Consider the following 24,971-nt stretch of genomic DNA (forward strand, 5'->3'; position numbering starts at 1 on the left):
TTCTCATCTGAAAGCAAGGAGCACCTGAAAGTAAGGTCCTAAGTATCTCCACATGTGAGACTGAGTCGCCTAAGAGAAAGTAAAACAAATAAAAATAATTTCGTAAAGGAACTCTGGCAAATTCTCCCAGTGTAAAACTTCCCCTGGAAACTCCCCCCTTACGGAGAATCCCCATAGCAGAAAATTCACTCCCCCTCCCCCCAAGAAAGGTGTTTATATACTTCACAATAACAAATGCAGTATTTAAACAATTGACAAACTTCATAACTTACATTCCTTTCCCCAGGGACTTTGGGGGGGGGTCATGTTATCCCCAAAGGCATTGTTACTGGACTTTTCTCAAATTTTGAAAATTTTGATCGGTCGGTTTTGAGGGAAAAAGGGGAATAGGAGGGGGTGGCTGCCCCCCAATCTATTTGTTCGCTTAAAGAGGGCACTAGAGCTTTTAATTTCCGTTCGAACGAGTCCTTTCCCGATATTCTATGATTATTGGTTCCATGCGATCATCCTTGGGGAAAAAACAAAATGAACACGCATCCATGATCTTTGTTCTGGCAAAAAATAAAAAAAAAAATCCACATTTTTGCATATGGGAGCTTGAAACTTCTACAATAAGGTTCTTAGATATTCATGGTGATTTGATTGAATATCATGGTGATATTCATGGTATAGATAATGATTTTCATGGTGTGATTTTCATTAAGATTCCTTGACTTTTAAAGGGGTGTTTTCCCCTTTTTTCGAAAATCAGGCAAATTTTCTCAGGCTCGTAGTGTTTGACGAGTAAACCAAACTTTGTGAATCATATACATCTGAAATCAGCATAATAAGTCGAATCTTTTGATATATCTATCAATATCTATTAATACAACGAACTGTTTGAACATGCTACATTTTATGAAGTAAGTACTCCATAGTTTTAGTGTTTTGTATTAGTTTGAAATATATACTAAGGATATGTATGGGACCACCAGGGGGGGATTGTCATAACAGCGACCATGGTTTTTAGGAGTAGCATAAAATAAGGATTCTAATGGTACTACTTTTATTCAATTTAAGCATTTGCTTCAGAAGAGCTGTAACTCCCCATTAGTACAATAGATCTTGTTTTACGTAAACACATTTTTTTAAATACTCACTTTTTAAGGATTAAAACCAAGACAAATCCCCTACAAAAAATAAGGTTACTTTTCAGTGGGAAGAAAAAATGATAATTTTCAGATTAAAATCATGTTCTCTGCCATGGCGCATTTCTCAAAGAAGTCAAGGATCCCTGTTTCCTTATCTCTGGGAATCACCATGCTCATTAAAAAAAAAAAAAAAAAAAAAAAAAAAAAAAAAAAAAGACCTGGGCTTAGAAAGGAAAGCGCAGAAAGCACTAATAAAGGTAAATGGGATATCTGAGGGTAGACAGTTGATTTTTTTATTTTTCCAATTCTTTATCTTTACCTCCAATGGGAAATTGAAATTTCATTTACTGAGTCTTTTTTACCGGGACAGAGGGTAAGCCTGTCATCGAACCTTGCAGCAGTGCAAAGCAAACCCCGGGCCCCAAATGCCAAGCAGAGCATCAATCTAATGTGCTACCACAGGTTAAATGATGTTATCTATGTAAAAATGCGAGTTTTCTTGTTTTTGCAACTTTAAACTTGCAAAGAAGGCTTTTCAACAAAGGCGTCATTGATTTACCTTTTAAGTTAATCGCATATTCTTTTTTTTTGAATTTCTAAAATTTCGTCTTGCAACTATAGACTACTGCTGAGCTGAATCTAAATGTAATCTAATCTAAATGTACATGAGAAATATAGATGCCACTTGATAGTTTACTCAAAAACCCATTTTTTTTGGCTTTTTTTAATTCGTTGACTGTGGATCATATTGCGGAAGCACAGCGGATTGATGATCTGCTTGGATCGATCTACAGATCCCTTGGATCTACAGATCCCTAGGATCAATCCCCACTGCGGCCAGGTTGGGCGACAAGGTTGCTACTTGTCATTGTAAAAAAAGAGCCCGACAATTGAAACGTCAATTCATCGCCCTATGCGCCAGCAATGTGGGGATCTTCATCAGCAAGATTGTGAATTGCAGCTACTGCTGTAATCATGATAAAAGTAAAAAGATATTTACCTGGGTCAGGTATTGAGGTCCACAAATCACTAAACTGGCAAATTTCAAATCCAAAATTTCCAGCAAATTGAAAAACTTCAGACTCCCGGACACCATGAAACGCACAGTGAGGAAATGCGTTTGTATTGGCCCGTAATATTCCAAAACTTTCTTGATGATAGTACACTGCATACAGGAGACCTCCACAAGGGATGGGATCTGATCCGATTCCAATCATGTTTAGCTTCAACAAGTTCTTTCATGCAGCTTATAGTATTAAGGCACCAGGGTTCATTCGGGGTTCTCCCCCTTAAGAGGGGGAGTAGCTAAGGACTTTCTCTAATTTTGTTCTCCTTATTATTCATATGATCATGCCTGAAAGAAATAAGAGGATCAAAGGCTTGAAACAAAAAAGGGTAGAGGCAGGGCGGTATCCAGGATTTTTTTGGGGGGAGGGGGGCTACAAAAAACTTAAAAAACTCGCCAAAAACATTTTTATATTCATTTTTGATGTATTTTTACGAGCCAGACAAACATTTCGGGGGGGGGAGGGTCAAACCACCACCACCCCAGAATACGGCCTTGGGTATAGAGCCATTGCAGAAGATTGATCCAAAGAATTTCTGAGAACAAGAATAAATAGCACAATAGATGTATTTACTTAGACTTATATTTTCAATCTCCAATCTCTTTTAAGCAAACTTCATGGCATGCAAATTTCCAACGGTATTAAAGGGGAACAGGATACAGGCTATGTCAGTAATGACAGCCCTTTGGATTTAAACGGCACCCTATCCCTGCTGTTAAAAGAGCCCTGCTTCCCACGACAGCCTTATCCCGTCATTCCGACTAAAGCCAGCAGGTGCATGATACCTCAGAGGCCATGTTTTCCAAGAGACGCAGGCGTCTATTACGTGATACGAGACTTTTTGCCTACATTGAGGATGACGTAACCTTGCGTGACTTGATAAATTTATTGGGAATGACACAATCCTAAACGTGGCTGTTACGTAATGACAGCACACAGTTGGGTGCTACATAATGGTGGCGCATACTTAAGATGTCCCGACATGGCAGCATACACATGGAGTGTAACGTAATGAAAGTGCACACGGGGATGTGACGAAATCTTACACATGGGTGTTACGTAATGTGACATACATGGGTTACGTAATGACGGGGGCACACGTGGGTGTTACGTAACAACAGCGCACATGCGGGATGTTACATAATGACAGCATACATGTGGGGTGTTACGTAATAACGATGTACACGTGGGATGCTACATAATACTTTAAAAGATTTAATTTTCTTCGGGACCTTTTTTAAAGTTTTTTTTCTTTAGGATTTCATTTTCTTCCAAGACGTCCTTCCTCAGGGAACCTTTATGTTCTAATGATTTTAGTCCCAACTTGGATTCGAAAGGGCCATTTCCATCCATTTGAACAGCGCGCTAGACAGCTGGAACAGCAATCTATTTTTAATATTATGATTCAGCTAATACGTTTTGCATGATAAGCTATTGCACGTAAGGAGAATCCCAACTATTGAGCTATTGTATACGTGTTTCCTATGATTACATTTGAAGTACACCTGCTTGTTGAGTAATGCTTTAGATAGTGTTATGAGATAATAAAGACATCAGAGATGAAAAAAAGCGAGAGTACCATTAAGGCTAGAATATGCTACGCCTTCATATATGATCAAAATTATTTCCTTTTCCTCTTTACTACACAAAATTTTACTCTTATATTACTCTTGTAGAAGCATATCTATTTGCATAGGCTATAAGACACTTAAATTGCATTGGTGAAATGTATTGAAGCTTTATCCTGGATCACAAAATCTGAAGGAAACAAAATTTGTACATAAAAATTTTATTAATAAAAAAAAATTACAAAGCATTATTTAAACACCGAAAAATCAGATAAAACTCAACAACGGAAAAAAAAACCTAGAAAACCTGATATAGGACAAAATATAAGGAAAAACAAGCGTGAAATACAGAAAGGCAGGGTATGGGCTATAGAAATCAATTCCAGGGGGACTTGTTAGTAGAGATAAATTTAATCCATGTTAAAAGCTATTTCTGAGAACTTTTAATGAAAATTCCACGTTTTATTTGAGCCAAGGCTATGCATATTCACACCACCGTGACAATATGTGGCTAAAAAACCCTAGCTAGCAAGTGTGTTTGTGTGTGTCTGACTTTGTGTGGTTGTATATGTGTGTATGTGTGTACGTATGCGTGTATTTGCATGTGCGTGTCTTCCAACTGTGCTTTTTTCTCTCTCTCTCTGTGCCTCTGTATCTGACTTTGTTTGGTTGTGTGTGTGTGTATGTGTTTTTCCCTCTGTGTTTTCTCTCTCTCTCTCTCTCTCTCTCTCTCCCTCTCTCTGTGTGCCTGTTTGTCCAACTGTGTGTGTGTTCCTGTGTGTCTGACTAAGTGTGGTTGCGTATGTGTTTGTGTTTTTCCTTCTGTGTTTTTGTCTCTCTCTCTCCGTGCCTTGTTTGTCTGACTGCATGTACCTGTCTGTCTGACTTTGTTTGGTTTTGTTTTTGTGGTTTTCCTTCTGTGTGTTTTTGTCTCTCTCTCCGTATCTTGTGTGTCTGACTGCATGTACCTGTGTGTCTGATAATGTCTACTAGTGCTCTTTATATTTTGCTTCCGATTTCACTGTCTATTACGACATTATACTTACACAGTTTAAAATTTTGGCACCTGGATAGGGTATGGTTTATGACAATGATAGAAAAGTACGCCTGTCTTCTTTTGATTCCTAATACCGGGAAGATGGCAATAGGATCTATCAATAAGTAATGTGTTACCAGCCGTAAAAGCAAGAGGTTGGCCTTTGTTATCAACTAAAAGCTTTAGGCTTGCATTCTCTTTGAGCACTAACTTTTCTGGAAATATCACTCGCCATCCACCATCATTGAACCTTTTCGATACTCCAAAGAAATCTAATCTCCCACTGTCATGAAAATGCACGCATATACTTCCGATAGTGTTACCACTAGTACCTGTTTCATAGTTCAAATATTTGTCTTTGTCAGCATTCAACGCAACGATAAATTTATCATGTGCACACATTTTCTTGGAATATTGCATCTTCACTTTTAAAAAAAATAAGATGTAGATGTTTATCCTTCCAATTTACAAATGATACTGATCAAAATCGTATAATGAAGTAGGTATTTTTGATGACCAGTCATAGATTACCACGGAGGTAGCCAAATAAAAATTCTGGAATTGTCGGAACTCGGAGCGGAATTGCTGGAATCGGAAGTGTGGAATCTGGGGGGGGGGGTCAAAATTGCCAATTTTTACAAAACTACTGGGAACATAAAAAAGGTCCACTCAATAAATGTTTAAATTGCGTGAATTGTCTTGGACTATCACGTTCTAACAATGAAATGCTAAGTTCTGCTGTTCAAATAAAAAATTGTTCAATTTTAGATCTACAAGCTAATTTTTGGAAAAAAGGTTGAAAGTGCCTTAGAGATGATGATGGATGTCACAAGAATGCCATGGGAGCAGGCGCATAATGCCATGAGGGTGTAAACTGTTTTTTTAGGTGGGGGAATCACTAAAGGTTTTGCTTACGAAAAAAACGAACCAATGGAGTTAAAGCTTTATCAATAAATGTTGGAAAATAGTTTAGAAATGACGAGGGGTGCCAGGGGGCCAATCATAGTGTGACACGGTGGCGTGAATTGACATGATGAATCACAGAGGATTGGCTTGCGAAAACATGAACCATTGGGTTTAGCGCAAGATTTTTAGCGAGAAAATATCAGGAAAATGTCTTAGGAATGATGTCAGGGGGCCAGTCGTAGTGTGACACGGTGGCATGAATTGACATGGTGTATCACCGAGTGTTGTCTTGCGAAAAAACATGAATCAATGGATTTAAATCATATTTTCAAATGGAAAATGCCAGGAAAATGTCTTGAGGGCTGCTAGATGGTGCCAGAAGGCCAGTCATTGTTTGTCACAGTGGTGTGAATTGAGATAGTGTAACACGGAGGATTGACTTGCAAAAACATGAACCATTGGATTTGAATCATATTTTAACAAGAAAATATTTGAAAAATGTCTTAGGAATGATGAGGGGTGCTAGAGGTGTCATGGCCATGGTGGCGTGGATTGAAATGGTGTATCACGGAGGGATGGGCTTGAAAAAAAACATGAATCATTGGATTAAAATCATATTTTTATCATGAAAATTTCTGGTATAAATGTCTTAGGAATGATAAATGTCTAAGGAATGGTAGCCACATATTGCCATGGTGGCGTGAATTGCCTTGGACTATGACGTTCTAACAATGAAATTCTAAGTCTGCTGTTCAAATAAAAACATTTTTCGACTTTAGATTTACAAGCTTATTTTCATGGGAAAAAGGTTGAAAGTGCCTTAGAGGTGATGATGGATGTCACATTGATGCCACGTGGGAAGGCGCAAAATACCATGGCGATGTGAAGTGTTTGAGGGGGCACCACGAAAGGGTTTGCTTCTGAAAACACGAATCAATCGAGATAAAGCATAATTTTTGATCAAGAAGTGTCTGAAACGGTTTAGAAATGATGAGGGGTGCTAGTCACAGTTTGACACGGTGGCGTGAATAGACACGGTGTATCACCAAAACATGAACCATCGGGATTGAGGGTGTGATTTTTAGCGAGAAAACATTTTGAAAATGTCTTAGGAATGATAAGGGGTGTCAGGGACCTAGTCATAGTGTGACACGGTGGCGTGAATTGACATGGTGTATCACGGAGGGTTGGCTTGCGAAAACATGAACCATTGGATTTAATGCATGATTTTTAACGAGAAAAGATCTGGAAAACGTCTTAGGAGTGATGAGGGGGTGTCAGGGGCAGTCATACTGTGACATGGTGATGTGAAATAACTTGATGCATCACGGAAGGATGGCTTGCAAAAAAACATGAACCATTGGATTAAAATCATATTCTTATTATGAAAATTTCTGGTAAAAATGAATTAGGAATGATAATATGCATTTAACACTAATCACTCAATTTAATTCAACACTCAGTTAAAGAAGTGAACGATTTTCAGAAGAACCTCTCAGAAATAACTCTTAATATGGATAAATTTATCGCTAATAACAACCCCCATCCCAATGAAATTGCTTGCTAGGGTGGGTTAGCCACATATTGTCACGGTGGCGTGAATATATATAGCCTTGGCTGAATGAAACATGGAATTTTCATTAAAAGTTCTCAAAAATAACTCTTAATATGGATTAAATTTATCTCTAATAACAAGCCCTCCCCTGGAATTAGTTGGTATGCCCCTTTGCCTTTCTGTAATGCAAGCTCGTTTTTGCATATATTTTATCCAATATCAAGTTCTTTTCCGTTGTTGAATTTTAACTGCTTTTTCTGTGTTTTAATAATGTTGTGTAAGTTTTTTATTAATAAAATTTGTATGTACAAAAGTTTTTATCCTTTTGATTTAATGATCCAGGATAAAAACCAACACATTTCACTAATACAATTTAAGCATCTTGTAGTTGCAAATAGATGTGCTCATGCAAAAATGTCCTTCATATAAGTGAAAAATTGTGTGTAGTAAAGAGGAAACGGAATTTTTTTGATCATGTATGAAGGCGTAGCATATTCAAGCCATAATGGTACTCTCGCCTTTATTTCATCTCTGATAGCAATACTATCTGATAATAGTCTCTAAAGCAATACTAAAAAAGCAGGTGTACTGCAAGTCACTTATTGCAATCATAGGAAACACGTGATCAAAAGCTTAATAATTCTAGTATGCGCGAATAGGGGATTCTCTTTGCGAGCAATAGCTTATCATGTGAGTGAATTAGCTGAATCATAATATTAGAAATAGATTGCTGGTCCTGCTGTCTAGAGCGCAGTTCCATTAAATGGAAATGGCCCGTTCGAAACCTAATGGGGACAAAAATCATTAGAATATAACGTTCCATGAGAAAAAACGCTTTGAAAGAAAAAAAACACCTTGAAAGAAAATGAAACTCCGAAGAAAAATATTTTGAAAAAAAGAAATCCTGAAGAAAATGAAATCTCTTAAAGTATTATGTAACATCCCATGTATACATCGTCATTATGTAAAGCCCCACGTGTGCACTGTCATTACATAACATCCCACGTGTGCGCTGTCATTACGTAATACCATCGTGTGCCACCCGTTATTACGTAACACCCATGTAAAAGTTTGCGTCATATCCCCCATGTGCACTGTCACTACGTAGCACCCCACATGTTCGTTGTCATTACGTGACATCTCGAGTGTGCACGCCCATTACGTAGCACCCATGTGTGCGCTGTCATTACGTAACATCTTACGTACAAGCCACCATTACGTAACACCCGCGTGTAGATTGCGTCACTCCCTATAAATCCATCAAGTCACGCAAGACTACGCCATCCTCAATGTAGGCAAACAATTTCATATCTTGTAACAGACACTTTCGTCTCTTACAAAACAATCCCTACGATGTAACATGTACCTGCTAGCTGTCGTCAGAATGACGGGATAGGACTGTCGTGGGAGGCAGGGCTCCGTTTGAAAGCAGGGATAGGGCACCGTTTAAATCCAAAGGGTAGTCACTACTCATGTCATAGAAAAAAACAGGAAAAAAGAAAGAAGATATTCCGTTTTTTTCTCTTTATGACATTTTCCATTTTCCTTCTGACTATTTTGGTCCACCATAGGTTTTTGGCAAACAAATTAATTAAATTCACAAAATATAAAACTACAGATTGGTTCCTTCGGCTATTTTTTTAAGGGTTATGTAAAACTTTTTTTTTCATTTTTAATAGTTATCTTAGCCTGTCTCTTTTTCTTCTACACAACGCTTGCTTCCACTCCTTTTTGAGAACTTCCCAAAAATAGAAAAAAAAGATTACTTGCAGGTGAAAATTCACAAGTAATACTGGAGATCCCCTTTAGACCCACCTAGCGAGAAGTCCCTCAAACCTTATGTTACGCACAATGTAGATTTTGAGTTTCCTTTTTATATATGATTAATTATGTGTCTGCAGTCCCTACTTATCTAAGGAGCATGTAAATTTACTTTACAATATAATTTTAATCCTTTTTTTTATTTTTTTAGCTATTTAAACGAGTTAAATTACTGCTACTACCACTACGAACAACTTACGGCAGCAACAAGTCGCCTGAGGCCAACACAGCTATGCAAGATCCGTCTTTATCCCAATTTATTCAATGCCTCCCTCTTGACACCCTCTAAGGAAGTTCCCATTTCCCTTAAATCTTCCTTTAGGATATCCTCCCACCCTGCTTTCCGTTTAGCCCTAGAAGGTTGGCTGAAAGGGACAATCTGTCATCCTCCATCCGCAGAACGTGCCTTGGCCATCTTGACCTTTCTTTCAATATAGCCCTAGAAAGCAGGATTGAACGACACTTTTCGTACAGCCTACTATTTGAAATACGGTCAGTCAGTCGGGTACCCAAAATAATACGTAGGCAATTTCTCTGGAAAACATTGCAAATATTCCTCCGTTTTAGGGAGCGCCCATGCTTCACAACCATATTTGATCATTGTCATCACTGTAGCCTCCAACATTCAAATCTTGGTTCACAAACATTTTTCTATTCTTCTAAACATTTTCTAACTACAAAAAAACACGCTGAACCCTGGCTATTCTACTTTTAACGTCCTCACAGCGCCTACTATCTTGCTAATACTACTACCAAGATAAGTGAAGCTGTTCACTTGATCGATCTTTTCGTTACCCAATGTTACCTTTTCATCTTCAATTAATCCTAGCTTTAGCGACCTAGTCTTCTTAACATTGTATGGAATATAATGCGGAATATAGTATTCATATGGAATGATATGGAATAATGCCACTTCTTTGGAAATAAGTCTCTTCGTTTTGAGGCTTAATGTTACTTTTGAGTTTCATAATAAAGGTGTACCAGGAATATTCCTAGAAATCAATATTTGATATTAATAAATAAAAAACATTAAGACAACGTAATTTCTATTCTATAATAACAACATGTTTCAGTTACTCAAGTTGTCATATTTCTTTCTATTATTATCCACATTTTTACATAATATATTTGCCATTCAATTCTACAGTAATGATATTAATAAATAAAAAAATTAAGACAATGTAATTTCTACTCTATAAGAGTCAACATGTTTCAGTTAGTCAGGTTGTCATATATCTTTCTATTATTATCCATATTTTTACATAATATATTTGCCGCTCAATTCTGCAGTAATGACATGGGCCTATGTTTTTCATGGTTTAGGAATGTAGCCACTATTACAGCCCTCCAAAGGTTAAAGTTTGTACATACACAAAAAGTCACTTTCAAATTTATATATCTCACCAAATTCAGCTGAAAAAGCTGAATGAAATGGTATGCAAAAATGTTGTAGAACAATCCCCAGCAAAGTTGTCTCTGGAAAAAACATGTATCTACAGGATTTTTTCCTGTCTGCCAAAGGTGAAAACATGCATCTGCCATATACATACTTGTATCTGTTGAGCTGCCAGCGTATATAACATGAAAGACAAACAAAAGAGACTGTTTCACCAGGTTTGAGCAATCTGATTGTTCAAAAGAGAGTGAGAAGTAAGAAAAGTGAAAGATTGATGACAAAGCGTCCATTCCCATCAGGCCCAGATTGACCTTCCAAGAAATATAATAATAGTTGAAAATTGTTTTATCATGAAGGTGCAAAAAAACAACAAATTTTGGACAACAAGATATGAGGAAATGAGTACGTGATTTAAGCTACCCAAAGAGTTGCAAAATATGGAGGAAAATTCCAAAAGAACTCTAGTGTGGTTCACATTCTTCCTAAAAATACAGCAAAAGATCCAAGCGTCATCTCTGAAATTGAAACAATTATGGTTTGCAAGTCCAAATTCCTTGCTACCTTTGAATTCGAGAAACCAGATTCAGAAACCAATTCTCAGTCACAGTGAGATTTAAATAACGTCAAGAATTAACCACCACCGAGAACTAGCTAACACCAAAACCCTTCATAAAATATAGAAAATGTTCCCTCACACATTCCTATACAGTTTTTCTGTTCATTTCTGAATAAATATTCCAACTTTATGGAGTAAACATTTTATTTCGAAGATGACAATTCTGCGAACGTCCTCTACCTTCTGCGCTTTTGCAGGCGTACCTGGCATCAAAGACAGGAAGATAAACACACTATTGACGTCCAGAATACATCCTTTTTCTTAAGAAATCTTACACCAACAAAATCATCACTAAAATATTTGCACAACCCATAAAAGCAGAAACAGATTTTCAAACCTATTTTTATATTTAGAAAACTCACCTTCATTTAAATAAACTAGTAGTAGGTATAGTATAATAATAAGGTACTAAGTAATATAGTACTAATAAAAAGTAGGTGACTTGTTATACTTTCTTCCAGCTGCCCGAAGAGTTGCACAATGTGGAAAAAAGTTCCAAAAGAACTCTACTGTGATTTACATGCTTCCTAAAAATACAGCAGAAGATCCAAGCGTCATCTCTGAAATTGAAAAAATTATGGTTTGCAAGTCTAAATTCCTTTGCCACCTTTGGATTCAAGACACCAGATTCAATCATTTTCTCCATAAGAAAATAATTCGCACATAATGAACTAAGTACAAGGGTGACATATTATTGTGGGAATAAGTACAGGATACCTGGAAACAATATTAACAGACAATAGACAGAAACCTTATAGAAAGTTTCCACCCAGATAAATCAAAGTGCCATCACTTGTGTACAACTTCCAAGGGATCTTAGCATTTTGATCATGACAGAAGATTTTCAGCTTAAATATCCCAAGACTCAGATATCAGAGGAGTTGTACAGAAGAATATGGAAGGAGAAAAATATGTTTCTGTTTTACCTCAGAGTGATAGATGTAATATTTATGTTCTCTTAAAGGACAAGATTGAGCATCTTGCATTTGATACAGAAAAGGAAGACTAAACAAAACACAAAGCTTTAGTTGAGACTCTGAGATGAGAAATTGAAAAAGACAAAACCAAAACAGAGACAAAGGTCTACACTAAGGATTTGCAGAAGGTACTTTTGTTGGGAATCAGGCATAGCAGAAAAGAAGCCTTTTCTTGTTGCACCTTTTCTCTTTCAACGAAAGTTTTGCCTCAAAACTTTCGTTTTGAAGCTACAAGGCAAATTCCAATTTGTGAATCTTATGGAATGAGGCTTTGCAAGAACACAGTGTACCTGAAATTGGTAGCTTTTATACATAGGTTGTCAGGATGAACTATGATGCGAAGCGATTTTTGTTGTATGCTGATAATTACTGTGTGCACAATGCAAAAATTGGACCCTTTACAGTGAGTTTATGATGCTTGTAAATTAGGAAAGTACACCTGATCCCATTGTCATCAAATGTCTAGTGAAGGATCGCACCTATATGGCTGGAGACCCTGTACATAGATCCATAGAATCTAAGCTTTGAAATTGTGATGTTATAGACTTTGATGATCAGTGCAATTGGATTTAAAAAAAAAAAAAAAAAAAAAAAAAACAGGAAGCACAGTAAAGCTAAGAGGATGTGCTTATATGATTTTTTACAATGGAGTTCCACCAAATATCCATCCCTGATGTTGAATTAAATTAAAATAAACAATTTTTATTACTGAAAGTAAGGATCAACCTTAAAACTTAAAACAAATAGAAATTATTACATATATGAGGAGGGTTACCCCCTTCTCAATACCTTGCTCTATATGCTAAAGTTTGACCTTTTGCTCCAATTATTTAAGAATGACTCCTGAACACACAAGGACCATTTAATTAGAATAAAAAAGCTGTTTTAAAAGTTATACAAAAAATTTAGCATAAGAGCAAGGATAAAACTTGTTTTTTAATTTAATTTTGGATAATTTTTAATAGTGCTGGGAAATCTGACCCCCTAAATTGAGAATTCCGCTCTCACATGAAAAATTCTTCCCACGTACCCCCCCCCCAGAAAAAAATATATGTATACTTCCCAATGGTCAATACTATATGTAAATAATGGGCAAAGTCCATAGCCTACAGCCTTCCAATATCTCAAAATTTTCCTATCAAGTGACCCCTCTACTGATCTTCAAGGATTACTGTTTCAATACAATCATCCTAGGGGAAAAAGCAAATAAACACACATCTGTGATCTTGCTTCAGGCAAAATTCGAAATTACACATTTTTGTATAAAGGAGCTTGAAACCTCTACAGTAGGGTTCTCTGATATACTGAATCTGACAGTGTGATTTTCATTAAGATTACTTGAAGTTTTAGGGGTATTTCCCCCCTTTTTCAGGAACTGGGCAAATTTTCTCAGGCTTGTAACTTTTGATGGGTAACATTAAACTTTATGAATTTTATATATTTTGAATAGGCATTAAAATTCGATTCTTTTGATGTATCTATTGCTATTAAGACTCTGTTTCTTAGAGTTTTGGTTACTATTGAGCTGCATTGCTGCTTACTTACAGTTCATTACCATAAACTGTTTGAAAACATTAGAGTCATAATTGAACAACTTTCTCAAGTGACACTTGAGCATGCTAAATCATCTCTGTTGTATAAAACCTCACCAGATAGCGAGGAGAAGTTGTTAGGTTTTGTGCTGAATAGTAACCAAAACTCTAAGAAACAGAGTCTTGTTGTCCAAAATTTTTTGTTTTTTTGCACCTTCATGATAAAACAATTTTCAACTATTATTATATTTCTTGGAATGGCAATCTAGGCCTGATGGGAATGGACGCTTTGTCATCTATCTTTCACTTTTCTTACTTCTCACTCTCTTTTGAACAATCAGATTGCTCAAACCTGGTGAAACAGTCTCTTTTGTTTGTCTTTCATGTTATATACGCTGGCAGCTCAACAGATACAAGTATGTATATGGCAGATGCATGTTTTAACCTTTGGCAGAAGGAAAAAATTCTGCAGAGGACCAGAAAGGCAGATTCTTAAGTCAAGAACTGGTCTCACAATTGCCTTGTACAGCTTCACAAAGATTCCATGTGATTGGCTATTAATTTTCTTTTAATAACTCCAAGGCTTGAATTTGCTTTGGAAACAGTTTGTACCGTGTTCATTGAACTTTAGAAGGTTATCTGAAGTGACTCCCAAGTCTTTAACATTGGTGCCAATTGGGGGGTTGATGTCTGGTTATCATTCACAATATATTGGTGTGAGGATTATTGTGACCAAAATAAATGGTGACACATTTTGATATATTGAAAGAGAGAAGCCACCTGTCAGCACATGCTGGTATATGATCAAGGTCATATTGTACTGATGATTTGCTGGCTACACCAAATGATTTCAACTCATCAGCATAAAGAGTTAAGTGGTTGCTGACTTTGGGTATCATATCAATAGAAGAAACAATGTGGGTCCAAGAGCAGTTCCATGGGGAACACCACTCAAGATTTTACAGGGCTGTAAGTAGGTACATTTGCCATCTGTTGTGAAGAGTTGTGCAGTCAGAGATCTACCAGCCAGGAAGTCCATTAGCCAATATGCTAATTCTTGGCTGATTCTTGCTGCTGTTAACTTAGAGCAAAGCCAATTATTTGGAACCTCCTCAAATGCTTTGATTATGTCTAAAAGAATCAAACCAACAGGAAGACCTTCATAAGTTTCTAGAAGGTTAGTTTCTACAGGTTTTCCAGGGAGAAAGTCATGCTGCCTGTTGGAGATAATGTCATTATTAACAAAGTGTTGAAAAGGCCTATCATTAATAATCCTCTCGGTGACTTTTGCAACAGCAGATGTGAGGCCAATAGGTCTATAATTTTCTGCTTTGCATGTATCCCCCTTTTTAAAGATAGGCAAGATATAGGCTAACTTCTATTGGGAGGGGACTTGCTTATAATCAAAGGAGTGTTGAAAAGTATAGCCAGTGCAGGGGCAATTTCACAAACAGCTTCTTTTAGATGACAGGGTGAAAGGAAACATATTACACATGTTTCCTTTTATGTAGCTGCATAAAAAAAACTAAAAAAGGTAAAAACTACAAAAAAAACTAAAAAGAAAAAAAAACAAAAACTAATAAAAAAACTAAAAAAACTAAAAACTGAAAAAAAAGAAAATAACTGACAAATAAAGGAGAAAAATAAAACTAAAAAATAAAATAAAAAAAAAACTAAAAAAGGTAAATGTATTCAAGCCAAAGTAGCTGAGTTGGTAAAGCGTTATGTTCCAGGTTCTAGGTCCAAGAGGTTCCAGGTTCGAACCTTGGCTTTAGCATTAATACAAAAGAAGAAAAAAAACTAAAAAAGAAAAAACTAAAAAACAGGTAAAAACTACTAAAATAACTAAAAAAGCTAAAAAACTAAAAAAAACTAAAAAAAAGGTAAAAAACTAAAAACTAAAAAAGAAAAAAAAGAAAAAAAAACTAAAAAAAGGTAAAAAACTAAAAACTAAAAAAGAAAAAAAAAGAAAAAAAAACTAAAAAAAGGGTAAAAACAGCAAAAAAACTAAAAAGAAAAAAAAACTAAAAACTAATAAAAAAAATAAAAACTGAAAAAGAAAAAAAACTAAAAAAGGAAAAAACTGAAAAATAAAGGAGAAAAAGAAAACTAAAAAAAAAAAAAAAAAAATAAAAAAGGTAAAACTACAAAAAAAACTAAAAACAAAAAAAGAAAAAAAACTAAAAAGCTAAAAAATAGGTAAAAACCAAAAAAAACTAAAAAGAAAAAAAGGAAAAAAAAAATTATTTCATCATATACCAATTCAAAAACGAATGTATATACAGACCAGGACACAGGGGTCCTGTGGTGGTGCAGTGGATTTGACCTTAGCTTGGTAATACAGGACCCAGAGATTAAATCACGCTGCAGGAATGCACTGCAGGGCCAACGCAGGGACCTTAATAGTCAAGAAGCGTCGTTAATTCTTAAATAATAATAACAGGACACAGGGAATATAAATGACGACCAGGACACTCAAAGAGAAATTACAGACTGGGACACCAGGACACAAATGACGACTGGGACATGTGTGTTGACTGACGTCATGTTTGTGTGTCGACTGACGTCATGTTTGTTGACTATAAATGACGACTGGGACACAGGGACACAGCTACAACGGGGACGCCAGGGGGCACAGGGGGATATATAAATGACAATGGGGACACAGGGAATGTTTGATCAGCAATCACCATCAACAAAGCTCAAGGGCAATCATTAGAATAATGAGGTGTAGATTTGAATATAGATTGTTTTTCCCATGGACAATTATATGTTGCATGTTCAAGAGTCGGTAAACCTGACAATCTATTTATATGTACAGACAATGGGACAGCAAAGAATGTTGTATATTCGCAAGTTTTACATAGTTAAAAACATAAATATATATATCTATCTATATTCACAGGTGGGACACAGGGACACAACTACAATGGCGCGTAACGACTTACGCGCGCGGGGGGGCTTGGGGGGGCGTGAAGCGCCCCCACCAACTAGGTGTTGGGGTGGTGCAAAGTGCCACCCCAACAGCTAGTTTGATATAATTCTTTTTAACTCAATTAGTTTATTTGGGAAGAAGATAAAAAAGAAATCAAGGAGTGTTTTCATGTTGTCCCTGTTTCAATTATAGAATCTTGAATGCATCACTGTTTAGTGTTTTCCTTTAGTACCTATAGGCTATATTCCTTCAACTATAGGCTATATATGACATCAGGAAGGGGATACATTCGCAAGGCAATTCTTCTCAATTCCTCTTTAGTAACAGGATGCAAGAGTTTTAGTTTTACATAATTTGGCTCAATTTGATATAATGTTTTTAACCCTATTAGTATATTTGGAAAGAGGATAAAAAGAAATCAAGGAGTGTTTTCATGTTGTCTCTGTGTCAATTATGGAATCTTGAATATATTTACCAAGTGGCCTAGCCTAATGGAGGTCTTGCTCTTCTAGTTTTTTGCTATTATGCTATAGTATTTCCTTCAGAAGAGCCCATGGAAGAGTGTTATCATGGGCTAACCCATAGAGTTGGTAAAATTCTAGTTTAGCTACTTTTTGATACTTTGGAAATGGGTTAGGCTAAAAAAACTGAAACTTTCAGGGATTGGTCTACAGACTGAAGTATGTCCCATGAAGGTAGTTTCAAGTACCTAACTCAACTCCTTCTCCCTCTATAAAGGAGGGACTTTTGATGACCTTTAAGAATGTCTGTGTTACAAAAGTGAAACCTTGTAAAACAGATCTTCTGCTTAAATGAAGTATAATAAAACTTTTTTCAGCTTCATAACTTTACTAAATCCTAACTTATGAGGTTTCAAAGATCTCCAAATGCATTACCTAAATCTAGAAAAAAGAACCATTGATATGGCTTAAAGTTCTACTCAAATAATAGGAATTGTTTTTCCAGAATTAAAACCAGAGAAAAAAGAAACTGATAACAGAAAATTAAGGTAAAATATTGCTTTGTCAAAATTTCAATAGGTCAACCTTTCAAGATAATTTCAAAGACTTAGAAATCAGAAGAGGATTAACATGGAAGCTTGACAATACCTTCCCAGAGTAGGTAAACTGCCCTCTCCAGACCCAAATTTATCATCCCCTAGACCTAAGTTTGCCCTCCACCAGACCTCAGTTTGTCCCCCCCCCCCAGCTAAAATTTAGTTTCTATAAAAATCTTGTCAAAACAAAGATATGACTGCACCACTCAACTATCCAGAGAAACAGATCAGTTTTCTTTAGCATTTCGTTGCCTTTATGGCAATAGATGGATCATTTTTTCAGTTTTAATTGTCATTTTCACTTGATTTGGGAAAATTGGCTACAACTTTGGACCCCCTGGATTTCACAAAATTCCACTACTGCTTTTCAGGGTAGCAAAATGTAGCTAAGGCTACAATTTTGCCATAGAGTCTACAAATTTTGGATCTTATAGGTATAGGCCTACTATATAAATATATGAACCCTCAGATGACAATTGCTCAATAGCTTATGGGCTAATTTGGGATCCAGTTGCCCATACTGCAAAAAAATTATTCTTATTATTTTACTGAAACTAACCTCAATTACCTAAGCCTTTCTTAGAACTACCTTACAGATGACCATCCAGGTCATTGGATCCTAGCCCAGGCATTGGGACAAAGGCTAGCTTAGCAACTTTGTCCAGGTCCTAACAAAATGCAAAGATTTATGCGTTAGCTTATTTTTGATTGACAATTCTATGATTTAATGCTATATGGTGTCTTTATTTACTCTAAATAAGCTAACTGTGCTTAAAATTACCCTACCTAATATTAATAAGCATTTGTTTTCTGTTTACAATCGCTATTACGCGCGCTATCTGAGTTTTTTTTTTTAAAGGCGTAGGCACTAGTGCTGGCCAGCACCTGACTTTTTGCAGCGTCTGCATCGAATCTACCCGTAATCCGCAGCGTCAAAATTTAAACTATTTAACACACTTGTGTGACAGCGGCGTAATTTCATCAAAGTCCTGTGGGAGGGGGGCAAATTTGGAGCCAATTTTCCGAAATCGAGTGAAAATGACAGTAAAAACTTAAAAATGAGCCATCTCCTACCATAAAGGTAAATATATATTAAAGAAAACACACCCGTTTCTGTGAATGCTTGAATTATACAAGCTTATCTTAGCTTTAGCAAGATTTGCGAAGAAACTAAATTTCAGCTGGAGGGGGAAACTAGGTTAGAGGGAAGGCAAAATAGGTCTGATGGGGAGAGGTTAAACCAAAACCTGGAATGGGTAGTTCCAGATCCCGGGCATCTGGCTGTGCAATCGCTATGGGGAAGTCCCTGCCCCGCAGCAAATTACTCCACTGTTGTGCGATGCTGGAAGCATTTCGGAAAATAATTTCCAGCCAAAAGAAAGATCTGCATTATATTTTTATTGCTAAGAATATCTAGCAATTTCAAACGGCTTCTAGTAAATGACAATCACAAATAATGATTGAGTCTGTAAGATATCAAAAGGGTTCTGCGAAAGAAACTTGAAAGTAGAGCCCATAATTGGAATAAAGTTTAACCTAGGGGACGTTAATTTGCCAGGGTTAATTCTCACCTATATTTTGGGAAATATATTTTGACCCCCCCTCCCTTCCCTCCTAATTTTTTGCAAATTAGCTCCAATGGTTTCACCACAAATTTACAGGCTGTAATCTTTGGACTTTTGCGATAGACGCATTTTTTATAATCAAATTTTTACTGCAACGTTTTTATTTGAACTTCGTTTAACTTTTTCGAAATTTCCCTCAGTTATGAATTTGCTATACTCCAAGTTTTAAAGCTAAGTTTTTGATAATTATCTACACATTCTTGCAAAGAATAAACGTTTCTTGCAATGCGTTTGATTATAAGAAAACAGGTATATTTGAATCATCAATACATTAATTTAAAGTAAACAATAAACAACACAAATATTCTCCTCCTCCGTGCACTTTTCCTTGCATGCCGCTAGCTACTAAGTTTCTTGTAGTTTCTATGGATACTATTTCTTGTTTTTTCTTTCCAGAACTTCGTCTGCAATTTTATGTCTCTTGACCAAGCCCGCCTTTATTGTGGTTGTAAGCCAGGATGGCCGTTTTTATTCAAGGCAGGAATGTATGGTGTGTAAGTAAAGTACTAATAGCAGAAGTGTCAATTCATGAAAATGTAGATGAAGAGGGTATGAACTTGAAAATACGATAAAAATAAAGATAAAAAAACGTTTTCAGAGGGTGAGGGGGGGGGGGGGCAGTTTCAGATTTTTTTATCTTCCAATTTTACTCCCTTAACAACAGTCATCAACTTGTGTCTAAACGTAATAAGGACGATTTGGAAATAATGCCAGGAAAAAAAAGTGGTTGTCGATACAAGTTTACGCTTATGGTTCTTCCTACTATCATCGTCTGACGCAACGTTTGGTTGCGATGAAACTCCACTGAGCTTTTGCGATATAGTCTTTCGCAACTGACTACTGCGAGGCCAAGTTGAGCTATTCTAATCTAGTACCGATAAAACTAAAATACCACTTCCTTAAGCTATATGGAGACGGAAAATGCAAGAGCATAACACTCGATGAATTAAAGGTGAAAAGAACAAAATTCGATGAGAAGGCTCCTCTGCCTTTTCTTGTCATTGTATCCATCAGCATATCGATCGCCACACAATCGTAGAAAGCTGCTTACCTGATCGCAAAACAGGGCAAACCACATATTATTGGTAAAAATAAAAACAACCAGAAAACCAACTGTATTGAAGGTGCCAAATATGCTGAAAAAAACGGCTGAAATTAAACTATCCCAAATTCCTCTTTCAAATGAAGCCATCATCAGCAGAATAGATGACATGAGCAAAGATATTTTGGCTTAAGTAGGTGCATATCTGATTTCAAGCCCGGCAGAATTCAGCCTTAAACTCGACGAGACTAGGAAACTATGTAAAAGTATTTATGTACTAGTATAACTTTTTTAACATTAATAAATTAAAAATTATTAAAACTTTAAGAAATATATATATCAGTATATGTATTCTAAACTGACAATCAACAGCCATTTATTTTCCAGTAAAGTGGAAATTATGTTTTGGTCTTGAGAAGGTATGGGGGTTGTCAAAGACATAATTTCCAGACCTTTCAACTACAGTGAACAAAAGTGTTATCTCAAATTTTGATTTGATGTGTTTTGGGAATTGATGGGCGTGGGGGGATCTTGTTGCCCTCCAATTACTTTTAACTAGTAAAAAGGCCACTGGTCTTCTCAATTTTCAATCGAATGAGCTCTTTTTAAAGTTTCTACGACAACAAATGACCATCTCAAAGTTTCTATCAGATGTATTATGGGAAAATATGAGGTGTCGAGTGGTAAAGGTTATCCATCTTCAGATCACCCTGAATCCTAAAAAGGGCACTAGAACTTCTGATTAACAATCCAACGAGCTCTCTCCAAAGTTTATGCGATTACCCTTTCTATATATGCCTTATATGCCCCAGTTCATAACTTACCTTGCCCTGAGGGCTGTGGGGGGGGTATCATTCTCAAAGACATTGTTTCCAGTCCTTTCAATTACGTTGAACAAAATGACTATCTCAAAATTTTGATTGGATGTGTTTGGGGAAAAGCTGGGTGAGGGAGGGGGGTTAGTTGTCCTCCAATTACTTTTTACTAATAAAAAAGACACTGGTCCTTCCAATTTCCTATCAAATGAGCTGTTTTCGAAGTTTCTACGACAACAAATGGCCATCTCAAAATTTCCATCAGATGCGTTTCGGGAAAATACGAGGTGTGGTGGGTGGTATCCACCCTCCGATAACTCTGGGTCTTTAAAAGGGCACTAGAACTTCTGAGTACGAATCCAATGAGCTTCTCGGAAGCTTATGCGACCATCCTTTCAATGTATACCTTATATTCCCCCGGGCATAGCTCACAACTCTTGCCCTAAGGGCTTAGAGGGGGGTTGCCATACTCAAAGACATAGTTTCCGGACCTTTCAATTACGTTGAATAAAATGGCTATCTCAAACTTTTTATTGGACGTGTTTGGGGAAATCGTGGGCAGGGGAGGGGAGTTAGTTGTCCTCCAATCACTTTCGACTATTAAAAAGGGCACTGGTCCTTTCAATTTGCTATTGAATGAGCTGTTTTCGAAGTTTCTACGACAACAAATGGTCATCTCAAAATTAAAATCAGATACATTTCGGAAAAATACGAGGTGTATGTGTGTGTGGGGGGGGGGTAGCTACCCTCCGATCACTCTGAATCTTAAAAAGAGCACCAGCACTTATGATTACCAGTCCAATGTACCCCTTCCAAAGGTTATGCGATCACCCTTTCTACATATACCTTATATGCCCCAGGGCATAACTTAATATCCCTTGCCCTGAGGGCTGTGGGGGTTGTCATTCTAAAGGACTTAATTTCCAGACCTTTCAATTATGTTGAACCGAATGGCTATCTCAAAATTTTTATTGGATGGATTTGGGGAAATGGGGGGCTGGGAGGGGGTTAGTTACCCTCCAATCAATTTCGACTATCAAAAAGGGCACTGGCTCTTTCAATTTCCAATCAAAGGAGCCGTTTTTGAAGTTTCTTTGACAACAAATGGCCATTTCAAAATTTCTATCAGATACATTTCGGGAAAGTACGAGGTGTGGGGGAATCTACCGTCTGATCACTTTGAATCTTAAAAAGGGCAGCAGAACTTCTACTTACCAATCCAATGAGTCCCGTCCGAATTTTGTACGGCTATACTTTCTATATAAACACCTTATATGCCCCCAGGGCATAACTTACAACACTTGCCCTGAGGGCTCTAGGGGGTTGTCAACCTCATAGACATAATGTCAGGACCTTTCAACTACGCTGAACAAAATGGCTATCTCAAAATTTTGATTGAATGTATTTGAGGAAATGGTGAGTGTGGGATGGAGATTAGTTGCCCTCTAATCACTTTCGACTTTTAAAAAGAGTACTAGCCCTTTCAATTTTCTATCGAATGAGCTTTTCTCGAAATATCTACGACAACAAATGGCCATCTCAAAATTTCTATCAAACACATTCTGGGAAAATAAGAGGTGTGGGGGGGGGTATTCGCCCTCTGATCACTTTGAATCTTAAAAAGGGCACTAGAACATATGATTTCTAATCAAATGAGCCCATTCCAGAGTTTTTCGATCATCCTTTCTATATATACATTATATGCCCCCAGGACATAACTTATACCCTTGCCCTGAGGGTTGTGTATGTGTGGGGGGGGTTGTCATACTCAAAGATATAATTTCCGGACCCTTTAATTATATTGAGCGAAATGGCTATCTCAAAATTTTTATTGGAAGTGTTTGAAGAAATGCTGGGTGTGAGATAGGGATTAGTTCTCCCTCCAATCAATTTCGACTATTAAACAGAGCACTAGCTCTTTCAATATTCTATCGAATGAGGTCTTTTTCAAAATATCTACAACGACAAATGACCATCTCAAAATTTCTATCAGATACATTCTGGGAAAACAAGAGGTGTGAGGGGGGAGATATTCACCTACTGATCACTCTGAATCTTAAAAACGCCACCAGAACATCTGATTTCCAATCAAATGAGCCTATTTCGGAGTTTTTTTCGATCACCCTTTCTATATATACCTTATATGCCCTGAGGGATGTGGGGGGGGATTGTCATCCTCAAAGTCATAATTTCTGGACCTTTTAATTACGTTGAACAAAATGGCTGTCTCAGAATTTTGATTGGATATAATTGGGGGAAGTGGTGGGCGTGAGACGGGGTATTAGTTGCCCCCCAATCACTTTTGAATATTTAAAAGGGCACTAGCTCCTTTCAATTTTCAATCGAATGAGCTCTTTTTGAAGTTTTTACGACAAAAAAAGGCCATCTAAAAATTTCGATCAGATACATTTCGGGAAATACAAGGTGTGTCTGGGGGAGGGGATATCCTTCCTCCGATCACTCTGAATCTCAAAAAACGGCACCTAACCTTACGATTAGCAATCCAAGGAGTAGCCTCCGAAGTTTTTACGATCACACTAACTATGTAAACCTTAAATGCCCCCAGATCATTTCTTACAACCATTGCCCTGAGGGCCGTGGGGGGGGGAGAGGGTTGTCATTCTCAGACATAATTTCCGGATCTTTCAAATACATGGAACAAAATAGTTATCACCAAATTTTGATTGAATGTGTTTGGAGAAATAGTGGGCGTGGGATGGGGGTTAGTTGCCTTCCAATCCCTTTTGACTATTAAAAAGGGTACTAGCCCTTTCAATTTCTAATCGAATGAACCCTTTTCGAAGTTTTTACGACAAATCCTTCGATACGAAGTGCACTGGTCTAAACAATAAAACAAATAAAAAAACAACAGCAAAAAATAATACATTGTGGCCACATGGCTCTTTACTTAGGAAGCAATATTGCGCTGCCTATAATAAAATTTATCCAAATGTCTCAAACAAGCCTCTTTTTTTTACTTAGATTGTTAAGCCCATTTATGAGTCGGATAAATATTTTTTAGGTTTTGAGGATAAATATTTTAGGTCAGGACACCTGCATTTTTACAACCTATTTATGAGCAGGAGACAAATTTTGGAGGGTCGGGGATGAAGCAAAGGAGTTGTTCAAACAGAATACAACCCAAAGCCCCTCCCCCGTCCCCGAATCAGACTGTTTTTGCATCAAATCTGTCAGCGACAAATCTGCAGAATTCTACAGTTTGAATTCGGCTCGATATGGTATCAGGTTAGTCTGCTGCGTAGGTTATTCTTGTTTGCCTAAATCAGAGCTTATCTTGTCTTCATAACATGTTTGTATAGGTCTCCTTTTTCTCTTCAATCGTAAAGACTGAAAAACCCTAGCATAATTCAGGTTTAAAGAAGTCACATCTTACCAAAGAAGTGGTAGTGAGGGAGAGGGGTTTTGGAAGGTGTTAGCCACGGGCTAAATTGGTGCCTTGAACCATAAGGATTTAAATCCTTGTTGCAATTTAAATACAATGCGTCAATCGGTACTGAGAAGGCTCTGGTTTTAGAATGGCCAATATCTACTGCTCTTTTCTTCTTTAATGATTCAAGATCACAAAGACGCTTAACGGCGATTCCCCCAAAACGCAGGCGTTTTGAATTTTCATCGAAACATTGGTGTTTGTTATGTAAAAGGAATGTCTTCTTCGAGATACGGGTGTTTGATGCAAAATGGGGAATGTTTTTTCTTTGATTGTTTAAAATCCCCCAGGTCTAATAAAAACCTCCAGGCCCCTAAGCCAAGTCAAGATTTCTTTGGTAGTTACGCGATCGGATTTTTTAGAGTTCAGGGGGGGGGCGCGCTAGTCCAGGTGCAAAGGTAGGCTTTACATAATAGGGAGTGTTTTCTTCAAGACATTCTTCAAG

General features: G+C 37.0%; 2 protein-coding genes across 6 annotated transcripts in view; both read right to left on the reverse strand.

Annotated features, from left to right (window-relative positions):
* The window catches only part of LOC136033152 (uncharacterized), a 137,276-nt gene that overhangs the window by 102,425 nt on the left and 9,880 nt on the right, over positions 1-24,971 (reverse strand). For 3 of the 5 annotated variants that reach the window (XM_065713806.1, XM_065713808.1, XM_065713807.1), the window contains exon 2: positions 2,131-2,484. In XM_065713806.1, coding sequence (XP_065569878.1) covers positions 2,131-2,347 — 217 coding nt within the window. In that variant the 5' untranslated portion in view covers positions 2,348-2,484. Of the gene's footprint in view, positions 1-2,130; positions 2,485-18,382; positions 18,423-24,971 lie in introns of those variants that run through there. The other 2 variants (XM_065713811.1, XM_065713804.1) reach the window with 1 other exon arrangement.
* Positions 14,500-20,299, reverse strand: LOC136032608 (uncharacterized). The gene is made up of 2 exons (XM_065712878.1): positions 20,273-20,299; positions 14,500-14,949 (listed from the first exon to the last, which is right to left on the reverse strand). Exons 1-2 carry the CDS (start codon positions 20,297-20,299, stop codon positions 14,500-14,502), a joined length of 477 nt encoding a protein of 158 aa, XP_065568950.1.

This window comes from Artemia franciscana, chromosome 11 (assembly GCF_032884065.1).
Source record: "Artemia franciscana chromosome 11, ASM3288406v1, whole genome shotgun sequence".
In the NCBI taxonomy this organism is placed as follows: domain Eukaryota; kingdom Metazoa; phylum Arthropoda; class Branchiopoda; order Anostraca; family Artemiidae; genus Artemia; species Artemia franciscana.

What these genes read in the sequence shown, in the direction of transcription:
- LOC136032608 (XM_065712878.1), bottom strand. Translation starts at nt 20,299, where the DNA reads ATGTGGTTTGCCCTGTTTTGCGATCAG. An exon ending in TTGCCCTGTTTTGCGATCAG is followed by an intron (nt 14,950 to 20,272) that starts GTAAGCAGCTTT and finishes ATCTTTAAAAAG; the next exon opens with GGGGATACATGCAAAGCAGA.